Below are 22,661 nucleotides of genomic sequence, written 5' to 3'. Positions count from 1 at the left end.
CAAAGGATGCTGGTTTGCGGTATCATCCGTAAACAGTTCAGGCCAACCAGCCGTTGGAGCCTCTGTGGCTGTCTCTGCTCCTAGCAACAGTTGATCTGTGCGTCTTCTCCAGACGACGTCCTCAGCAGTCTCAACCGTGTAAGACACAGGGCCTGTCTGCGCAATCACCGTAGCAGGAACCCATTTCGGTCCAGTGTTGTAGTTTCGAGCTAGGACGTGCTCTCCAGGGTGAAACAGTCTCTCCTTGGCTCTTTTCTCTCTCTTTTCAACTTGAGCTTGTTGTTGACAATGGACAACCTGTTCTGCCCTTGGAGGTTTGAGTAAGTCAAAACTTGTCCGCAACTGCGAAGCGGGGGAAGTTTTGGTTGTGGCATGCGGCTCGTTCCTGTAGGACAACAGGAAGCTGTTCAGACGTTGGTGGATGGAGCCCTGACCTTGCGATGCCTTCAAGGCGTGCTTCAAAGTTTGCACGAACCTTTCTGCCAGGCCGTTAGTAGAGGGATGATAGGGCGCAGACCTGATGTGTTGGACACCATTCACATGCAGGAAGGTTGCAAACTCCTGTGATACAAATTGTGGACCGTTGTCACTTACGAGTTGTTCCGGTGAGCCATAACGGCTGAACATCTCACCAAGTTTCTCAATTGTTTTCTCTGCCGTGGTAGACCTCATCACAGCGACCTCCAGCCACTTGCTACGAGCGTCCACAACCACCATAAACATCTTCTCTTCGAAAGGACCGGCGAAGTCCACATGTACTCGCTGCCACACTTCTGCAGGCCAATCCCAGGGGTGTAGGGTTGACATGGGGAACGTGTTTTGGCTTTCTCCTCAATATTTCCATCAAGACCTGGCCACCAGAAGTAGCTTCTTGCCATTTCCTTCATCCGAACCATCCCACTGTGGCCTGTATGAAGTTGTTGCAGTATAGGTTCCCTCAGAGGTGGCAGAATGATGACACGGCGTCCCCAAAGAAGACATCCTGCCTGGACGGAGAGCTCATTTCTTTTTGAAACGTAAGGTTTCACACTAGGAGAATTTCCTATAGCTCTCCCTTGAATGACATTGTCCATTACCTCAGACAGGACTGGATCGTTGCGGGTGTACCTTTGCACCTGAACTGCCATGACAGGTGCTCCCTCCACTTATCTAAAGTAGAAGATGTCTATCTGACGAGGCTCTGGGGGAGTAACAGGCAAGGGTAGCCTCGAGAGACCGTCTGCGTTGCCGTGCAAGTCTGATTTGCGATATTTGATGTCGTATGTGTGTCCTGACAACAGTAAAGCCCACCTTTGCATCCTGCTTGCAGCAAGAGACGGAATTCCGGTGTGGGGCCTGAAGATTGAAGTCAATGGACGGTGGTCCGGCAGGAGTGTGAACCTTCTCCCAAACAGGTACTGATGAAATTTTCAAATTCCAAAAACGATTCCCAAGGCCTCGCGCTCAATCTGTGCATAGTTACTCTCGGCCTTGTTCAAGGTGCGTGATGCGAAGGCGATAGGTTTCTCTTCACCAGAAGGCATGATGTGGGATATGACTGCTCCCACACCATATGGTGACGCATCACATGCTAGCTGCACGGGTAGCTTTGGGTCAAAGTGTGTCAGGACCTCCGATTTCAGCAATGCTTTCTTTGCTTGGGCGAAAGCTTCGTTGCACAGTTCAGTCCATTTCCATGTTTTGCCTTGACATAGCAACTGATATAACGGCTTCAGCAATGTTGCTAAGTCTGGAATAAACTTCCCATAGTAGTTAAGTAGCCCCAGAAATGAACGTAACTGGCTCACATTCTGGGGTGCTGGGGCCTCCACGATCGCCTTGACCTTTGACAGCGCCTTATGCAGGCCAGTAGCGTCAAGCACATGCCCCAGGTACTCAACTGAAGACTGAAAGAATTCACATTTGTCCTTGCGAACTCTGAGTCCATACTCTTTCAGTCGTTGTAGTGTCGCATCCAAGTTCAGAAGATGATCCTCCTCATTTGTCCCAGTGACAAGGATGTCGTCCAGGTAGCACTGGACTCCTGGCAGTCCACTCAAAATCTGATCCATTGCCCTTTGGAATAGAGCAGAGGCCGACGTAATTCCAAACGGAAGGCGGCAGTACCTGTATAGCCCCTTGTGTGTCACAATTGTCAGCAGCTCCTTTGATTTGTCATCGACATGCATTTGTAGATAAGCCTGGCATAAGTCTATTTTGCTGAACTTTTGCCCTCCAGCCAGGCCCGTAAAAAGATCATCAATGAGGGGAAGAGTGTACTGTTCCGCAGACAGCACCGGGTTAATAGTCACTTTAAAATCCCCGCAGATTCGAACAGATCCATCCTTTTTCAGGACAGGGACAATGGGTGTGGCCCATTTGCTCACGCTCACAGGCTCCAGGACTCCATTCTCGACTATGGCCTCCAAGTTAGCCTCAACTTTTGGCCTAATTGCATAGGGTACAGGTCGGGCTTTGTGAAACTTCGGCTTGCTGTCAGGTTTAATGTCCAGTCTCACGCTGATCTTTTTCATGCTCCCAAGTTCCCCATTGAAGAGTTCTGCATGTTTGTTTAACACTGCAGTCAGAGCTGACTCCCCTTTTGATATCATGCGGACTGCAGGCCAGTCCAGCGTGATTTTCTCTAGCCACGCACGTCCCAGTAGCAATGGGTAATTTCCGCGCACCTTTAAGCTCAGACGACACCTTGTGAACTCTCCCTGTTGAACTCAACTGGTGAGCCTCCTTTTCCGCCATCTCCATGGAGACACTAACTTCAATGGCCTTTTCAAGAATAAGGTTGTCCTCAGTAAGAAGGCACTTCTGTGTGGCTGCATTTTGCAGACCACACACGAGTCTGTCTCTAATGGTGTCATTCAGCACCTCCTTGAACTGGCAGTGTTCCGACAACCTTTTTAAAGTAGCAATAAACATCGTCACTGATTCCCCCTCCTCTTGATTCCGTTTGTGAAATCTAAATCTCTCAGCAATAACCAGAGGTTTTGGTGAAAAATGTGCTCCAAGAATTTCCACTAGTTGCTTATATGTTTTAGTTCCTGGCTTATCTGGCTGCACGAGGCTGCGAAGTAAATTGAATGTCTTCGGCCCCATTACACTCAAAAAGGTAGGCACGACCTTTTCGTTTGCCACCGCATTCGCCAATACAAAATAGTCAAAACGTTCCATATATGCGTTCCATTGCTCCACATTTTCATCAAAATCACCGATGTTTCCTAATATAGTAGCTATCTCACGTTTCAAATTAAAATTTCTGTTTACTCACTGCCGTAACGTTAATGTGATGCTGCAATCTCTGTTCCGAGTGTTTTGTAATCGAAAACAAGAAAGTTCCCACAACGCAGATTCATCCGATCCTCGTCGTCACTTGTTGTGTTGGCACCTTTCTACCTAGACACAATTTAGGACTCAGAACTCAGAGATTCAAACATGAAGTGCTTTATTCAGGAAGGAAAGGAAGTTCTGGCAAGTTCCGAACAAAGAGAGCTAAACTTAACCAAGAGAACACCCAATCATTTATCTGCTGTGACAGCGCCACCACAGGTGGGAGGAGAACACACAATACATAACAGAAAAAGTTAGAGATGTAACAGATTTTTAAGCAAGTGCAGGGACAGGGAAAGGGGGGAGGGGAGGAAAGAACAAAAGGGAAGGTCTGTAATAGGAGGGCAAACACGAGAAGGGAAACAGAAAGTAATGAAAATGAACAAGGTAAAAGAGACAAACGGAAATCCTGTTTTGAAGTCTAGTCACTGTTGTAATGTAGGAAAATGGCAGCCAATTTGCGCACAGCAAGCTCCCACAAACAGCCATCTGATAATGACCAGATAATCTGTTTTTGTTATGTTGATTGAGGTATAAATATTGGCCAGGATACCGGAGATAACTCCCCTGCTCTTCTTCGAAATACTACCATGGGATCTTATACAGCCACGTGAGAGAGCAGATGGGGCCTCGGTTTAATGTCTCATCCGAAAGACAGCACTCCAGTGCAGTACTGAGGGAGTGCTGCACTGTTGGAGTGTCAGCCTAGATTATTGTGCCCAAGTCTCTGGAGTGGGACTTGAACCCACAACCTTCTGACTCAGAGGCAAGGGTGCTACCAACTGAGCCACAGCTGACACAGAGAGGGACAAATCACCCAGAGAGAGAAAATCAGTGGAGATTAAAATAGAAAGAACACATGATATTTTGTTAATGGTATCTATGCATTTCCCCCTCTCGGACATCTGCTCCTACCTGTTTTCATTTGCAGGATATTGCTCCCTCCTAGGCAGTGCTGGGTCACTCTGCCTGACAGCCGGCATTGTGACCTTTGAAGTACAGTTTTTCAGTGTCGGAGCAGGTATGAGGATCAGCTGGTCACCAGGTGGACTGAACACCGCCAGAGCTCTTCTCTCCATGCTGGAGTCCAGAGCCAAGGACACCCCACCTTGCTCACCAACAGGCTTCCTGCGTTCACTTCTTGCTTTTCTTCTCTTTCTCTGCGCTGGTCTGGCCTCTTCGCCAGTTGCTCTGGCCTGCCCAGCAGCACATTTGGAATCACTGCCTGGCACTTTTGAGGACTTGACAGAGGCTTTTCGCAGTTGCCTCAGCAACATGCTTTTACCTGTACAGTCACTGCATCTGATAGAAAAAATAAAAGAATCTCAGGCATGAATGACATTAAAATCATATGCAGTGGACTCATAATTCTGCAATATATCTTCTCCCGATTTCCCAGTATGTGCAGTCAAGGCACCCCACTGGTAGCGCATATTCATACATCAGGCCCCAATATTGCCCTCTGTGCAAGTTGAACATATCCCTTAAACTTCAGTGATATATATTTCAGTTTCAGGAAGAAAATTATTATTTAACACCCTAGCAGGGTGGCATGAAACATCACTGTGCTGTAGCTCACAGGGATATCACAGCCAATCTGTGCCACGTCATGTGATCTTAGTCCCACAGATAAATATGAACAGATCACAATTTATTCATACCACACCAGTCAACGTACTTCAAACAAGTTCCTTCAGCCACTTCACCTCTAGTTTGATGGGACTAAAACTGAGTTGTGTGAGCTCAAATCCCAAATATACACTCAAATAGCACGATTCTCATTCTGACACTAAATGATTAACCTTTCTTACCCTGAGTTGCTCTGTGGCTCCTTCTTTTGTTCTTGGTCACTGTTCTGGGCTGACATATTGTCGTGGCTGTCCTCCTCAAAGGATGATTCAGTAGAGCTGTGTAAAGTAACAGGCACAAGAACTACAATTGGAGATAAGGATTCACTCTCATACCCACTGCCAGCTGGTGACGATCCCTGGCAGCAGCATGATCTTGGGAAATGACTAAACATGCAGGCACGGTGATCAGAGCTTATGAACCCAGTAAATCCGACAGGAACCTGACAGGACACAGTTAGATTCACAGCTCCTGAAATTGCACACTGAGGGGATGAAGTGACGGCTGCAGCTGGCTAAGCTTTCTTTGGTTTGTGTTTGATAGATGGGTGGTTCTGCAATCCAGCGCTCCCAGTGCAGAGAGTACTCACAGGGAACGTAGTTCAGGGAAACACAAGCCTGCAAATTCTGCTCCCCTTTGGGAGTGCTGGATCATGGATAACCCATTATTATTTCAGTAACAATGTGGACCATTTTCTCAATGCTGCTGAGCCATGAGGGGGAACAATGCTTGTTAACTGCTTAAGTAGGCTTAGGTCTCACATATCTGTCACATCACATAATCATCACACATCTGTCACAGCACGCCTTCCTCACACACATCATCACAGCATCGTCACACATGTGTCGCGTCACACATCTGCCACATCACACCGTCATCACACATCTGCCATGAACAAGCATTCCAGCCACATACTATTTTTACAGGTGGGCACTGGGCAGAAGTCAAGTCTTATATTGCAGTGTTTAGAATTCATAGAGTGTGCAGCCCATCTACACAGGAACCTTTCTGCAGCGGGAACCAATACAACAAACCTGTTACTTAGCATCGACTGAATACTTATAAACACGTTTACAACATGTCACCTAGGATTACCTTTCATTTTGCAGACATGTGAGCTTCTCCTTTCGGTCTATGCAGCCTGTTTGTGATGTGCTTCTTTCCTGCTTCCAGTTCCGTAGGTCAATGAAAACAGTTTTAGGTTCAGAAGCCTTTTTCATTGTCAGGTTTTCTCCCATCCCCCAGGTACAGGTGTCTGCTTCAGGACTAAGAGCATGAAATGAGGAAAAAGAAAAGGTTAATAAGGCTATCGTTTAACAAAAAGATATACCGCGAGATAATGAATACATCTCCTATGCAGTGGATCAGAGATAATGGCCAGGAATTTCCTTGGTATTGCTCCTGCTCCATCATCATAACTAAGAGCGAAATTCCGTTTCCGGCACACTTCTGGTTTCTCAGAGAAATGATTAAGTGCTCTATAAATACAATCTGTCTTTCAGAACATCACGAATGAAAAGATTCCATGGCACTTTTCAAAGAGGAGAAGGGAGTTCTCTCGGTGTCCTGGCCAACATTCCTCCCTCAACCAACAATACCAAAAACAGATTGTCATTTTTCTCATTTGCTGTTTGTGAGAGCTTGCTGTGTGCAAATCGGTTGCTGTGTTTGCCTACAAAACTACTCTGAACTTCAAAACTAATTAATTGACAGTAAGGCGCTTTGAGATATCCTGAAAACGTGGTAAGGCAGTATATAAACACAAGTTCTTTAGTTACATATCTTAATCACTGAATGAGGTATACATATTGTTAGGCATGAACTTAATCCATTCATTTTTAATATTTAGATTATCCGAATACTCTAATGACCATCAAGTGTTTTGTTTCTAATTCCCGTTCTCTGATTTTAAATTAAAAGCACATTTGCTGAAACAATATTTTGAATAAATGGAACAAGCACAGTATTAAACACTAGCTTGTTTTATACCTCAGGAAATATTTGAGACCATCGGTACTGCCTCCGTCAAGCCTGGTCCACCTCTCCCTGTCGGCCTGGTGCTCTCCATTACACACTGGCGTTTGGTTATTCAACGTGACAGCTCCTCCTGACTGCTTGACACACAGTAAGGTGAGCTGTTCCATAAGGCTCTGCTCACTATTAACACGAGAAGGTACTGCATAGTAAAGTAAGAATACTCACAGTGAAATCTGCTCTTCCACTATGTGCAAATCTGTATTTCCTTTGACACAATAAAACAAGCAGTTGTTGTAAAAAGGATAGGTAAAGTGTGACTGAAGCAGTATAGCACACAGCCCCATTAGTGTACAGTTCTTTACAGCTTAGAGCTGAGGGTTGCTCTGTATTCTTAGTAGAAACCAAGTATGTGCAGTTACCCAGGAAATGTTCTCATCGATTTACCCTCTGTAAAGTTACAATGGAAGTCATAATGCTTGTTCTAGAACTAAAATAAATCATCCATCTTTAACATGCAGCTAGCCAACCCTATCTAAATGTCTGGGATGAAGGTATGTTACGGGGGTGTAACGGAAGCATTAGCCTGTACCTGATTCAGCTGATCCCTGAACTGGGACTACCCGGCACTCACACTGTGTGCTTAAAGTAGAAATGTTCCACTCCTCACCTTAATCACCAGGAAAATCAAAATATAAACCCCAACTTATGTTAAATTCACCCAACTACTGCTGCCTCCACAAGGCTGCTTCTCAAGCGCAGTCTTGCCGCTGACCACAGTCCCTATGTGAGAGTGGCTGATTTGGAGGCTCCTGGGAGATTGCCCAAAGCAAGCACATGGTGAACTGCTGGAAAAAAAATTCTACCTTTAAAACTGTTTCTTCGCAATTGTTCTTAGGCTATAATACACTGACATATATTGCGTTCATCACATACAGGGCAGGTGGAACACTGTGCTACTGAATGGCTGGGCTATCACACCACTCCAGGGGCTGGCAGTGGTGGTACAGGTGCACTGATGTGCATGCCCACTGTGTCAGTGTCTGCTGGGTTTCTGTCCAGCCATCAAAGCTTTGGGGTTTCCCTGTTCAGGTGACGTGCAGCTTGGTGTCTGAGCTATGTGGGAGTGCTATTCTCTCCAACACTCTATGATGGATTGTCCCTTCCTATTGTTGGCTTATTTTGGCAGTGTTACTGAGTGCAGTCACAAACCAAATCGTCTCACAGCGAAGAAACAGGATGGTGAATATCCAGATATTTCTGAGCTCCTAGCTGGAGGAAGCTACATTGTAATGAGTGTCCCAAACAGCCCAGCTTCCTGCTGTAGGGAGAACTGTGGCACTCTTCGATCATGGTGAGGAGGATCTGTGGGGAGACCCCTTCGCCAACCCCTAGACTGTCCCATTCTCATGAGGGCAGCTTGGACAATCTCGTCCCATGGTTGAAGGAAGACTGTAGTGGTGAACAGATTGTCAGAGGCAATGGGGAGAGAGCAAATCCAAATAGACTGTAAATAAGTGAATGAGAATGCTATTGCGATAGCAAAATACTGCAGATGTTGGAAATCCGAAATAACAACAGAAAATGCTGGAAAAACTCAGCAGGTCAGGCAACATCCATGGAGAGAAATTTGAGTTGACTTTTCGGGTCGGACCCTTCTTCAAAACTGGAAAGAAAAGAAAATAGATCGAAGGCAGGGCTGCGATCGGACAAAAGAAGTGAAAGAGACAAAAGCAGTAGAAGAGACAATAAAAGGTGTTCGAAGCCAGACGAGATGGTAATAGGCTGAGAACCCCCACCAGGATGGCCTGAGGAAGCTCCACTTCTTCCTTGAATAGAGGCCCGACCAGTCCCCATCCACCACCACCCTCCTCCGCCTGGCTGAACTTGTTCTCACATTGAACAACTTCTCCTTTAACTCCACTCATTTCCTCCAAATCAAAGGTGTTGCCATGGGTACTCGCATGGGTCCTAGCTATGCCTGCCTTTTCGTGGGCTATGTGGAACAATCTTTGTTCCAGTCCTACTCGGGTCCCCTCCCTCACCTCTTTTTCTGATACATTGATGACTGTATCGGTGCCGTTTCCTGCTATCGCCCCGAACTAGACAATTTCATTCACTTTGCCTCCAATTTCCACCCTTCCCTCACCTTCACATGGTCCATCTCTGACTCTTCCCTTCCCTTCCTCGACTTCTCCGTCTCCATCTCTGGGGATAGGTTATCGACCAATATTCACTACAAGCCCACTGACTCCCACAGCTACCTGGACTACACTTCCTCCCACCCCGCCTCCTGTAAGGACTCTATTCCATTCTCCCAGTTTCTCCGTCTCCGCTGCATCTGCTCCGACAATGCCACCTTCCACACCAGTGCTTCAGGCATGTCCTCCTTTTTCCACAACCGAGGATTCCCCTCTACCGTGGTTGACACTGCCCTCGACCGTGTCAGTTCTATCTCCCGCACTTCTGCCCCTCCTTCCTGGGACCACGGTAGGGTTCCCCTTGTCCTCACCTTTCACCCCACCAGCCTCCACATTCAACGGATCATCCTCCGGCATTTCCGCTACCTCCAAAGTGATCCCACCACCAAACGTATCTTCCCCTCCCCTCCCCTTTCAGCATTCCGTAGGGACCGCTCCCTCCGAGACACCCTAGTCCACTCCTCTATCACCCCAAACAGCCCTTCCCCTTCACCTGGCACCTTCCCGTGCAAGCGGAGGAGATGTAACACCTGCCCCTATACCTCCCCCCTTCCCACTGTCCAGGGCCCCAAACACCCCTTCCAGGTGAAACAGCGATTTACTTGTACTTCTCGCAATCTAGTATACTGTATTCGCTGCTCACGATGCGGTCTCCTCTACATTGGGGAGACCAAACGCAGATTGGGTGACCGCTTTGCGGAACACCTCCGTTTGGTCCGTAAGGGTGACCCCGAGCTTCCGGTCGCCTGTCATTTTAATTCACCGCTCCATTCCCACTCGGACCTCACCGTCCTTGGCCTCTTGTATTGTTCCACGGAAGCTCAACGTAAACTCGAGGAACAGCACCTCATCTTCCGATTAGGCACTTTGCAGCCTTCCGGACTCAATATCGAGTTCAACAATTTCAGATCATAACCTCAGCCCCCATTAATTTTTTACCTGTAATTTTTCCACTCCTTTCCCCCCCTCCCTTTCCTTTTGTTTCACTCTCCCACCTGGCAGCTATCTCTTGCCCTGCCAGTACACTTCACACCTAATCTCAGCCTATTACCATCTCGTCTGGCTTCGAACACCTTTTATTGTCTCTTCTACTCCTTTTGTCTCTTTCACTTCTTTTGTCCGATCGCAGCCCTGCCTTCGATCTATTTTCTTTTCTTTCCAGTTTTGAAGAAGGGTCCGGCCCGAAACGTCAACTCAAATTTCTCTCCATGGATGTTGCCTGACCTGCTGAGTTTTTCCAGCATTTTCTGTTGTTGTAATGAGAATGCTATCTCTGCTTACCTGAAGCAGACCAAGTGCTATTCATGATGTCCTCTAAATCAGTACTGCGGTCTTTCACCTGTTGCAGGCTCTGTAGGATCCCATCCAGGTCTACTTGGTCTATACACTACAAACAAGTTCAACAGCAACTGGAGATCAGCTTGTCAGGTCGCACAAAATATTATCTGAGATTTAAAATTAAACGAGAACATCTGTTTAAAGAATACAGTCTGAGGGCAGTGTTCAGAGGCCGAGGACACACATTAGGGAGATCAAAACCTTACTCTTTGTCTTCTGAGAATGAGATTGGTGCCAGGGCTGGAGCAGAGAACATCACTTCAGACTTCACCAAGCGCTGTTGGTGGAGGTGAAGATATCAGCTGAATGTCAGTCAGAGAGCTGGATGTCGGATAGCACCAGTTCAGCAGATAAACCTAAAGGGCAAGCTCATTGTTGACCAATACTGGAGGAAGCTGTGTGGGATCTGAAGTGCCCGGACTCCTTCTACATAAGAACGTAATAATTAGGAGCAGGAGTAGGCCATACTGCCCTCGAGCTTGCTCCGCCATTCAATAAGATCGTGGCTGATCTTTGACCTCAACTCCACTTTCCTGCCCTATCCCCATATCCCTTAATTCCCCATGAGTCCAAAAATCTATCTATCTCAGCCTTGCAAATACTCAACGACTGAGCATCCACAGCCCTCTGGGATAGAGAATTCCAAAGATTCACAACCCTCTGAGTGAAGAAATTCCTCCTTATCTCAGTCTTAAAAGGCTGGTCCCTTATCCTGAGATTATGCCCCCTAGTTCTAGACTCTCCAACCAGGGGAAACAATCTCGCAGCATCTACCCTGGCAATCCCCCTCAGAATCTTTTATGTTTCAATGAGATCACCTCTCATTCTTCTAAACTCCAGAGAGTATAGGCCCAATCTACTCAATCTCTCATTATAGGACAACCCTCTCATCCCAGGGATCAATCTAATGAACCTTCATTGCACCATCTCTAAGGCAAGTATATCCTTCCATAAAACTGTGCACAGTACTCTAGGTGTGGTCTCACCAAAGCCCTGTACAATTGTAGCAAGACTTCCTTATTCTTGTACTCCAACCCTCTAAACAATAAAGGCCAACATGCCATTTGCCTTCCTAATTGCTTGCTGTACCTGCATGCTAACTCTCTGTGTTTCTTGTACTAGGACACCCAAATCTCTCTGAACACCAACATTTAATAGTTTCTCACCATTTAAAAAATATTCTGTATTTCTACTCTTCCTACCAAAGTGAATAACCTCACATTTCCCCACATTATACTCCATCTGCCACCTTATTGCTCACTCACTTAATCTGTCTATATCCCTTTGCAGGCTCTTTGTGTCATCCTCACATCTTACTTTTCCACCTAGCTTTGTATTGTCAGCAAACTTGGAACATTGCACTCGGTCCCTTCATCGAAGTCATTAATATAGATTGTAAATAGCTGAGGCCCAAGCACTGATCCTTGTGGCACCCCACTAGTTACAGCCTGCGAATCTGAAAATGACCCGTTTATCCCTACTCTCTGTTTTCTGTTTGTTAACCAATCCTTTATCCATGCTAATACCTTACCCCCAACCCCATGAGCCCTTATTTTGCTTAACAACCTTTTATGTGGCACCTTATCGAATGTCTTTTGGAAATCCAAATATACTACATCCACTGGTTCCCCTTTATCTACCTTGCTAGTTACATCCTCAAAAAACTCTAATAAATTTGTCAAACACGATTTACCTTTCATAAAACCATGTTGACTCTGCCTAATCATATTATGATTTTCTAAGTGCCCTGTTACCACTTCCTTAATAATGGATTCCAGCATTTTCCCCGACAACTGATGTCAGGCTAACTGGCCTGTAGTTCCCTGTTTTCTCTCTCCCTCCTTTTTAGAATCTCTCCTCTCTGGCCATTTGAGCCGACACACTGCTCAGAAAATGCATCCTTAAAGGGACGTTACTGAGAATGATTCATGCCGCCTCTTAATTCATACCTAGCATGTATGTTCAAAAAACGCAAAAAGGCACTCTTTTCTATCTAGTCAGGATCTCACCCAGAGGTGAAAGGGTAGTAAGTACCCTGTACCAATCAGTTAGATGAAACCTTCAGTCCCTCTGAGTTTAATTTGTTCCAGGTGCCAAAAGTCAGTATTCTAACTCCACACCACACTTCCCTCTCCGGGAACATCTTAAGGAAGCACTTGTGTCTTTAGCAGAAGAGGAGAATGTTTACCAGCTCACCTCTAAAGAGAGTATAGTGTGCCGTCCAGCACATGTTGACTCCCCTCTGCTTAGCCCTTCCCTTGACACTTGTTTACATTCCTTGTTCATTGAGTGCCTTTCGGTAGATGTTGCCTTGTCCAGGACAGTCTCTAGGGTGCTTTCTGGGATATTCGGCTTGAAGTCCTTTGCAGTTGTTAATTCTGAAAGTCCAGCTGTTGCTGTGGTTGGGATACACCAGTAATCTAAATTCCCATCTTCACTGGCTTGGCACCTTAGGCTTTTCCGTTCCTTAGTGCTAATAACTTTTTGTGTTATGGATGAATGTGGGTCTCCTCTACCGCTATTTGCTAGATCCACAGGGTGCTCCTTTTTACCAGGCCTGGATTCTGTTTCTAGGTCCTGTGAGTTCTCACTCTCACCAGTGATAAAACCTTCTAGTAGTCCCAGTGATTCAACACTGTCAGCACTTAAAGGGCCAGCTTCACTCTCTGTACATTTATCAGTGGTCTTTGATGTTTTCAAGTGTCTGTAATTCTCACCCTTAAAGTCCTCGTGAGGGTCAAACGGTCTTTGCCTGTACTCTTGTGCCCAAGCCTCACGTGGGCATCTTGCAGATTCCAGCATTTCCTGTGGACATTCAGAAACCATTGACACCAAGATGGGCATTTAACGTTCGAGAGCTAAGACTTCAATGAGAGAGGTAGAGAAAAACATTTTAAAACAATCGATAGGATGGGAAGCCTCACTATGTATGAACACGGGCCAGAGATAGAGCTACAACATGGTCGCCACAATTCTGCATCCTGTGCTCATGTCTAGCAGGCTCTGCACCAACACAGGAACCTTGCACTTTTTGTCCTATCTATAAAGTGTAGTGCGTCAGATGTTCTTTCATTCAAAAGATTCTGCAATTCCTCTCCCATGCTACCTTGCACCCTACAGAATGGCTTATGCCTGATTTATTTAAGCTTGAAAAGTTCAGCTTATCCCAACTTCTTTGTGTTATTCATCGAGGCAGTGCACAGCACTGACATTGTGCTTGACTGTAGAAGGGGTGGAGTTGATCTATTACAAAGTTAGGCCAAGTGATGCGAGAACAACCGGGAGCACCGATACACACTGTCATGGAGAGGGGATAGGTGGGTCTGACGCTCACTTGCTCAGCTCTCAATGCTGCAGCTGCACAGGGCTGAGCAGAGCACAGGCCTTTGCCAAAGAGTCATCACTGGACTGCATTCGTACCGCCTGTAGCGGCAGCTCGTGCACATAGTGATGTCCGGCAGCCTCAGTGGTGCATTCATTTTAACCAATAAAGTAACTGACTTGTAACAGGTTTAGGTTGTTGTGTTGCTTTACTGACTCAAATACAAAGATGATCAGCCCAATGCACTTCCACACGCAGACTCCAGCGTGCATACTTCAACGCGCAGGCTATAACATGTACACTTCAATGCGCAGACTATGACATGTATACTTCAACACGCAGACTATAACATGTATACTTCAACGTGCAGACCATGACATGTACACTTCAATGCGCAGGCTATAACATGTATACTTCAATGCGCAGACTATAACAAGTATACTTCAATGCACAGACTATAACATGTATACTTCAACACGCAGACTATAACATGTATACTTTAACGCGCAGACTATGACATGTATACTTCAACACGCAGACTATAACATGTATACTTCAACGCGCAGACTATAACATGTATACTTCAACACGCAGACTATAACATGTATACTTCAACGCGCAGACTATAACATGTATACTTCAACGTGCAGACTATAACATGTATAGTTCAAAACGCAGGCTATAGCATGTATACTTCAACACGTAGACTATAACATGTATACTTCAACGCGCAGGCTATAACATGTATACTGCAACGTGCAGACTATAACATGTATACTTCAACGCGCAGGCTATAACATTTATACTTCAACACGCAAGCTATAACATGTATACTTCAATGCGCAGACTATAACATGTATACTTCAACACACAGACTATAACATGTATACTTTAACATGCAGACTATAACATGTATACTTCAACGCTCAGGCTATAACATGTACACTGCAACGTGCAGACTATAACATGTATACTTCAACGTGCAGACTATAACATGTATACTTCAACGCGCAGACTATAACATGTATACTTCAACGCGCAGGCTATAACATGTATACTTCAACATGCAAGCTATAACATGTATACTTCAACGCACAGACTATAACATGTATACTTCAACACGCAGACTATAACATGTATACTTCAACACGCAGACTATAACGTATACTTCAACGCGCAGACTATAACATGTATACTTCAACGTGCAGACTATAACATGTATACTTCAACACGCAGACTATAACATGTATACTTCAACGCGCAGACTATAACATGTATACTTCAACACGCAGACTATAACATATATACTTCAACGCGCAGACTATAACATGTATACTTCAACGCGCAGACTATAACATGTATACTTCAACGCGCAGACTATAACATGTATACTTCAACACGCAGACTATAACATGTATACTTCAACGTGCAGACTATAACATGTATACTTCAACACGCAGACTATAACATGTATACTTCAACACGCAGACTATAACATGTATACTTCAACACGCAGACTATAACATGTATACTTCAACACGCAGACTATAACATGTATACTTCAACGCGCAGACTATAACACGTATACTTCAACGCACAGACTATAACATGTATACTTCAACACGCAGACTATAACATGTATACTTCAAATCAATGCAGTGTCGGCCGAGCTGGAGTGTTGTGAAACTGACGTTCTATCGCCAAGCACAGGCAGTCTCATACAATGTTCCTGCAAGGATGTTAAAGGAATGGTATACGTGATGAACAGTTGGATTTTACCTCAAGAACTGGGTCGTCGAGGGCTAAGTCCCTCAGATCCTCCGGCAGATATGAAATTAGCCCTGTGGTGCCACGCTGGAAAATAGCAACTTCACCATCTTCTGAACCCGACTGTGCAAACAAAATAAAGAACATGAGGACTTGGATCAGAGCGCAGTAAGGAGTACTGAGGGGTACGGTAGCATAGTGGTTAGGTTACTGGACTAATAATCCACCACAGCAGCTGGGGAATTTAAATTCAGTTAAGTAAATAAATCTGGAATAAAAAGCAAGTATCAGTAATGGTGACCATGAAATTATCGGATTATCGTAAAAACCCATCTGGTTCACTAATGTCCTTTAGGGAAGGAAATCTGCCGTCCTTACCTGGTCTGGCCTATATGTGACTCCAGACCCACAGCAATGTCCTCTGCCTAGCAAGTTACTCAGTTGTACAAAAATCGCTTCAAAAAATAACCCAGCATCAACCTAGGCACTGGCTTCGGACACAACAACGGCACACCCAGCCCAGTCAACTCTGCAAAGTCCTCCTCACCAACATCTGGGGACTTGTGCCAAAATTGGGAGAGCTGTCCCACAGACTAGTCAAGCAACAGCCTGAGATAGTCATACTCACAGAATCATACCTTTCAGCCAGTGTCCCAGACTCCTCCATCAAAATCCCTGGGTATGTCCTATCCCAGCACGACAGACCCACCAGAGGTGGTAGTACAGTGGTATACAGTCGGGTGGGAGTGGCCCAGGGAGTCCCCAAGATTGACTCCGGACCCCATTAAATCACATGGCTTCAGGTCAAGCATGGGCAAGGAAACCTGATTACCACCTACCGCCCCTCCCTCAGCTGATGATTCAGTACTCCTCCATGTTGAACACCACCTGGAAGAAGCACTGATGGTAGTAAGAGTAAAGTCCGCGCCTCAATAATACACGGACTTCGGGAGAACAGTTTAACAGGTACTTTACTGAACAAGAGGCAGCTTGAAACTGAAACTACAGAAGCCTGCTAGGGCATTTTATACAGGGGTGGTCACTGCCGGTACTGCAGTCTAAGACCAGTTATTCCCTTAAAGGTACATACACAACAATTCCTCCCCTTTTAGATAAACAGTACATAACATTCATTTAACAACTAAATAATAACTAATTACAATTACAATTTTCTCAGTAATATATACATCAACTGGAATAGTCATTTATAAGTTCAGTCTTTGAGGAGGCTTCCTGATCCGGACTGGATAGCGCCTTTCTCGAGTATCCTGTTCTGGCGGTGGAGTCAATTCTGGCTCATTGTCATTGGTTGGTTCGTCAGTTTCCAATACCCCTGCTTCTGAGGTAGACGCAATCTGTACTTCGGGCTCATTACCAGGTGCACATGCTTGTGGTACAGGTTTGGCTTGTTCCTGTGACTCTAGAATCTGGTCAGCATGGCGTCTCACGATGCTCTCTCCAACGTCCACTGTGTACATTAGTGGTCCCTGCTGTGTGCATATCGTGCCTGGCTGCCATTTTTCTGTTCGGCAGTCGCGGGCCAAGACTGGTTGCCCTATCTTGAAGCTCCTGGTTGGCTTCTCATTTATGTGCTGGAACTGCTTATCCTCAACATCTCGTCTTATGTTTGGTTTGAGCAAATCCAAGCGACATCTTAGTCTCCGGTTGAAAAACAGTATGGCTGGAGTTTGGTTGGTTACTGCATGTGTCGCATTCCGGTAAGCAAACAGGAAGTTATCCACCTTGTGTTGCAGTGGTATGTCGTCATTATACATTGCCTTTATGGCCTTTTTAAAGGTCTGAACAAACCTCTCAGCCAATCCATTTGTGGCTGGATGATATGGGGCAGATGTGTAATGTTTCACCCCATTATTCTTCAGGAACCTCCAGATATCCTCAGACACAAACTGTGGGCCATTGTCGGAACAGATCTGTTCTGGCAACCCATTCCTGGCGAAGATGGTCTTTACGACTGCAATAGTTTTCTCCGTGGTGGTGGAGGACATTTTAATGACCTCTGGCCATTTCGAATGGGCGTCCACAGCGATTAGAAACATTGAGTCCATAAATGGACCAGCGAAATCAATGTGTACCCGTTGCCATGGAGATGAGGGCCACTCCCATGGATGTAGCGGGGCCTGTGGTGGAGCGTTTTGGACCTTCTGGCATCCTGTACATCTCTTGGTCATATCCTCGATTTCTTTATCGATTCCCGGCCACCACACAAATGCCCTGGCTAGGCTCTTCATTTTTACCCCTCCCAGATGACCCTCGTGAAGCTTATTGAGTACTCTATCTCTCAACTTGGGTGGAATTACCACTCGGGATCCACACATCAAGGTTCCCCGGCACACTGACAGCTGTTCCCTCCTTGGCGAGAATGCTGGCAACAGTGAGTCGCCATATGCTGGCCATCCCTTCACCGTCAAATCATAGAGCCGAGAGAGTGTCGGGTCATTTCGGGTTTCCTTCTCAATACTTGCGTTTGTAACAGGCAAACATTCGACTATGGTCGCATGGAATATCTCCACTGGGTCCACTGCAGGTGCTTCTTCCGCCGTAGGCAACGGTAGGCGCGACAGCCCATCAGCGTTTCCATGTTGTTTCGTACCTTTGTACTCTATGTCATGCTGATGTGCCCCTAGAAAAAGTGACCATCTTTGCAGCCATTGCGCCGTCATCACCGGAACACCCTTCTTTGGGTTAAAAATTGAGACCAGGGGTTGATGATCACAGTAGGGTGAATTTCTGCCCGTGCAGATAGTGATTGAACTTCTTCACCCCCCACACCAGGCTGAGGGCCTCCCTGTCAATCTGGGCATAGTTACGCTCGGCTGAGGTTAGCGAGCGCAATGCAAAGGCTATTGGCCTCTCTGAACCGTCACGGAATTTGTGTGACAGCACCGCTCCAATGCCGTAAGGTGACGCATCACATGCCAACCGAATCGGTAGTGTTGGGTTGTAGTGGGCCAATACTTCTTTTGAAGTGATTTGGCATTTACATTCCTGAAAGGCACGCTTACACTCATCACTCCATTTCCATGTTATACCAGTTTGAAGGAGGGCGTTCAGTGGGTGCAGAATTGTAGATAAATTCGGCAAGAACTTATGGTAGTAGTTCACCAACCCGAGGAACGACCTCAGTTGCGACACGTTTTCTGGTGCTGGAGCCTTGACTACAGCCTCAATCTTGTCCGGCGACTTATGGAACCCTTCCTCATCAATCATGTGGCCACAATACGAGATTTGTCTCCTGAAGAACTCGTATTTGGGATGGTTGGCTCGTAGTCCATATTCCTGCAATCTCGTGAGCACCTGTTCCAGGTTGGCAAGGTGTTCATTGTCATTTTCGCCCGTAACCAGGATGTCGTCCAAATAACACTGGGTCCCCGGGATCCCTTGCAGGACTTGTTCCATTGCCCTCTGCCACATAGCCGGGGCCGATGCTACACCAAATACCAGTCGATTGTACTGGTAAAGGCCTTTGTGAGTGTTTATCGTGAGGTATTTCCTAGATGCTTCTTCCACCTCCATTTGTAGATACGCTTGAGCCAGGTCAATCTTTGTAAAACGTTTCCCTCCAGATAGTGAGGCGAAAATATCTTCTATCCGCGGAAGCGGATACTGTACTGTGTGCAGGACTGGGTTCACAGTCACCTTGAAGTCCCCACAGATGCGAACCTTCCTTGGCTCCCCAGGCGTGCTGCTCAATGCTTTCTTCATTACAGGAACGATGGGTGTGGCCCACTCGCTCCAGTCCACCTTAGACAGCACCCCCGAACGCGCCAGACTCTCCAGTTCAGCTTCCACAGCTGGGCGTATCGCATATGGCACCGGTCTGGCCTTGAAAAATTTTGGGGTTGCGTTATCCTCAATCTTTATGGTTGCCTTTACTCCTTTTAGAGTCCCAAGTCCTTGTTGGAACACCTCTTCCACGTCAGATAGAATTTGTGACAGACGTCCAGGTGCGACATCATCATCTTTTTTGTCAGTCACAGTTAGTGCCAGAATGGAATGCCAATCCAATTGTAGTCTTCGGATCCATTCACGTCCCAATAATGGTGGTCCTCCATCTCGTAGTATATACATGTATAGTTTCTGTGTTTCCTTTCCGTTATATTCAACTGGCACCCTTATTTTTCCTCTGGGGTAGACCTTTTGCCCCGTGTGTGTCTTCAATACAATGGACGTGTCCTTTAAGGGTATGTGTGAGAATAGCTGCTCATAGTCTCGTCAATTCATGACAGTTAGGGTTGATCCTGCGTCCAATTCCATCTTCACTGGGGACCCTGCTATCATGAGGGTGACCCAAATGGTTCGGTGATCTTCTTTTACGATCACGTTGTGTAACTTTAAACAACTTAGTCGCCTGCTCCCGGAGTCCTTATCACTCTCCTGCTCTTCTGAACTACTATCTGTCAGTTTCTTTACTTTCCTGTACTGTTCCTTAGTAGTTCTTGTCGTGTTGGTCTTCTTTCCCGACCTGCAGACTCTTGCTATATGTCCCATTTTCCCGCATTGCCTGCATATTTTGTCTTTAAACCAGCAGTCCTTCTGCTCATGGGTTGTTCTGCCACAGCGATAGCACTTTTCGGCTCCATACGCCATTTCGTTAGCGCTGTATTCTTGTGGTTTCTGTTGTATTTCCGCAGCTCCCCGTGCTGCTGCTTCGTAGGATACTGCCATGCTGAAAGCCTGTTCTAGCGTCAGGTCCTTTTTTGAAAGTAGTCGTTTCTGGGTTCCTTCACTCTGGAGCCCGCAGACAAACTTATCCCGTAAGGTGTCTGCCAGTCCTGCTCCGAACTGGCAGTGCTTCGATAACTTGCGTAGTTCCGTAAGATAGTCAGCATTGCTCTCATCTTTGTGCTGGTTTCTTTTATGGAACTTGAATCTTTCTGCTATCAGCAGTGGTGTAGGGCTTAGGTGTTCCTGTAAGATATGAACAATCTCCTCAAAACTTTTCTCCATTGGTTTAGCTGGGGTAATTAAATTCCGCAATAGGCCGTACGTACTCGCACCCATCAGATTTAATAATACCGACGCCCTCTTTCCATCACCCACCTCATTTGCCTTGCAGTACACTTCAATTCTTTCCACATACGTGGTCCAGTCTTCTACCTTGTCGTCGAAAGCAGTGATACTGCCACTTTTCGGCATCTTGGGCGATTTAAAATGGCGCCCCCCCGCGCTTTTGCTTCTTCCCCAACGGAATAAAATGGCGCCACCCGCGCTTTTGCTTCTTCCCCAACGGGATAAAATGGCGCCTCCCGCGCTTTTGCTTCTTCCCCTTACTGCCACGCTGCTCCTAGCGTTCTACGGGGTAATGGCGACGACCCGCAGCTTCGGCGCGCCTCGCTTTCCTTCCCCCCCGTTTAGTTTCTCTCCGCTGTCCTGTTCTCGAGCACCGACCGCGCCCTGTGCGCTCCACCCTCTCTCTCTTGTTTTCTTTTCCCGGCGACGCTGCGCGGCCCGATTTGTAGAGCCGCTCGATCGAGCTTGAGCCCGCCGCAGTTCGGAAGGGTCAGCGCGCTACCTGCTACCAGCACGATTCGCTGGAACCACAGTCTCTCCCGCAATTCTCCAAACACCGGTGGATTCTTTGGGCGGTTGCCCTCGGTCGACGCCCGTTGCTCAGACTACGACCTTCCAGGACCTTCCCTTCAGGTGAGATCCCCGTGAGATGATGCCACACTGCAGGTGAGTTCGAACTTACTCGTCGCCACTGTAAAATCTGCGCCTCAATAATACACGGACTTCGGGAGAACAGTTTAACAGGTACTTTACTGAACAAGAGGCAGCTTGAAACTGAAACTACAGAAGCCTGCTAGGGCCTTTTATACAGGGGTGGTCACTGCCGGTACTGCAGTCTAAGACCAGTTATTCCCTTAAAGGTACATACACAACAGTAAGGGCAAAGAATATACTCTGGGCAGGGGACTTTCAATGTGTGGCTTGGCATTGTTCGACTGCTTTCTTCTTTTTTGTTTCATTGCTTTAAACGTCAGATTACACACACACTCAGTTGTAGTAATGCAGGATCAAGTCTTTATTGAAACCTCATACTATCCACAACCAGTATGAGTGCTGCTGAGACACACACTTCACAATACCAATGTGAGCACACGCTGCTTTTGAGACACACACTATCTGATTCCAGTGAGAGCTGCTAAAGTGTTCCTTTACATTTCTTATATTAATTTTCCCCTTTGATCACTACATTCCATACACACTGTCATGAATCTTATCATTCATGAAGAAATTACTCATGAAATAACACTGGGCGGCCATCTGGTGGCACCGTCCAAGGAGTATAAATACTCGGACGTGGGCCCAGCTTGCCCAGGATGTTTTTGTAACCAGGAACTAGTGATGTAACTAGAATCTCATGGTTGTGAAACAGTTGATTAAAGCCTTGTTTTATACTCAAATCAAGTGCTTAGTAGTTTTCTTACGTCACACATTATCAATAAATCATGGTACATAAAAGGATAATACAAATGCCAACAGAATAACAACATAAACTAAACCAGGCACTCAACTCTTCTAATTGCTGCAACAAAAATCTTGCCATCCACTTTATTACTATAATAACACACAGGTGATCAAATTGACACATTCGGATCTGGGTGAATGACTCTCACACCTTCTAGTATCTTCTTTCCTGTGAGGATATGCTTTGCTTTGAACTCTTCTTACCCAATTTACAACCAATGCTCAGCAGAAAGCTGTATTAACTTTTAACCCAGCATCTGCTGGTCTCACAGACTGTGCAGAAAGAATATTCAGGTAATACGGACTTTCACTCCCACAGGCAGCACCACGACTGACCGAGCTGGCCAAGTCCAAAAGGACATAGCTGCCAGACTGGGCCTGCGGCAGGTGATGAGAAAACCAACACAAGGGAAAAACCTACTTGACCTCATCCTCACCAATCTACCTATTGCAGATGCATCTGTCCATGACAGTATTTGTAGCAGTGACCACCACACTGTCCTTGTGGAGATGAAGTCCTGTCTTCACATTGAGGACACCCTTCATTGCGTTGTGTGGCACTACCACCGTGCTAAATGGGATAGATTCAGAACAGATCTAGCAGCTCAAAACTCGGC

At 46.2% G+C, this 22,661-nt stretch overlaps 1 protein-coding gene across 1 annotated transcript in view; it reads right to left on the bottom strand.

Moving 5' to 3' along the window:
- The window catches only part of LOC147110699 (uncharacterized), a 246,681-nt gene that overhangs the window by 203,198 nt on the left and 20,822 nt on the right, over positions 1-22,661 (bottom strand). Inside the window, exons 2-8 of the mRNA XM_085999950.1 lie at positions 15,565-15,675; positions 12,660-13,268; positions 10,407-10,512; positions 6,940-7,126; positions 6,046-6,216; positions 5,133-5,228; positions 4,237-4,623 (exon numbers count right to left, since the gene is read on the bottom strand). Of these exons, the coding sequence (XP_085856076.1) occupies positions 4,237-4,623; positions 5,133-5,228; positions 6,046-6,216; positions 6,940-7,126; positions 10,407-10,512; positions 12,660-13,268; positions 15,565-15,675 (1,667 nt within the window). The remainder of the gene's footprint in view (positions 1-4,236; positions 4,624-5,132; positions 5,229-6,045; positions 6,217-6,939; positions 7,127-10,406; positions 10,513-12,659; positions 13,269-15,564; positions 15,676-22,661) is intronic.

The sequence above is a fragment of the Somniosus microcephalus genome, chromosome 11, assembly GCF_052327205.1.
Source record: "Somniosus microcephalus isolate GS21.2 chromosome 11, FLI_Smic_1.0, whole genome shotgun sequence".
NCBI classification, from domain to species: Eukaryota; Metazoa; Chordata; class Chondrichthyes; order Squaliformes; family Somniosidae; genus Somniosus; species Somniosus microcephalus.
Note: the sequence above shows the minus strand (reverse complement) of the source record. Positions and strands in the feature narration are given on the sequence as shown.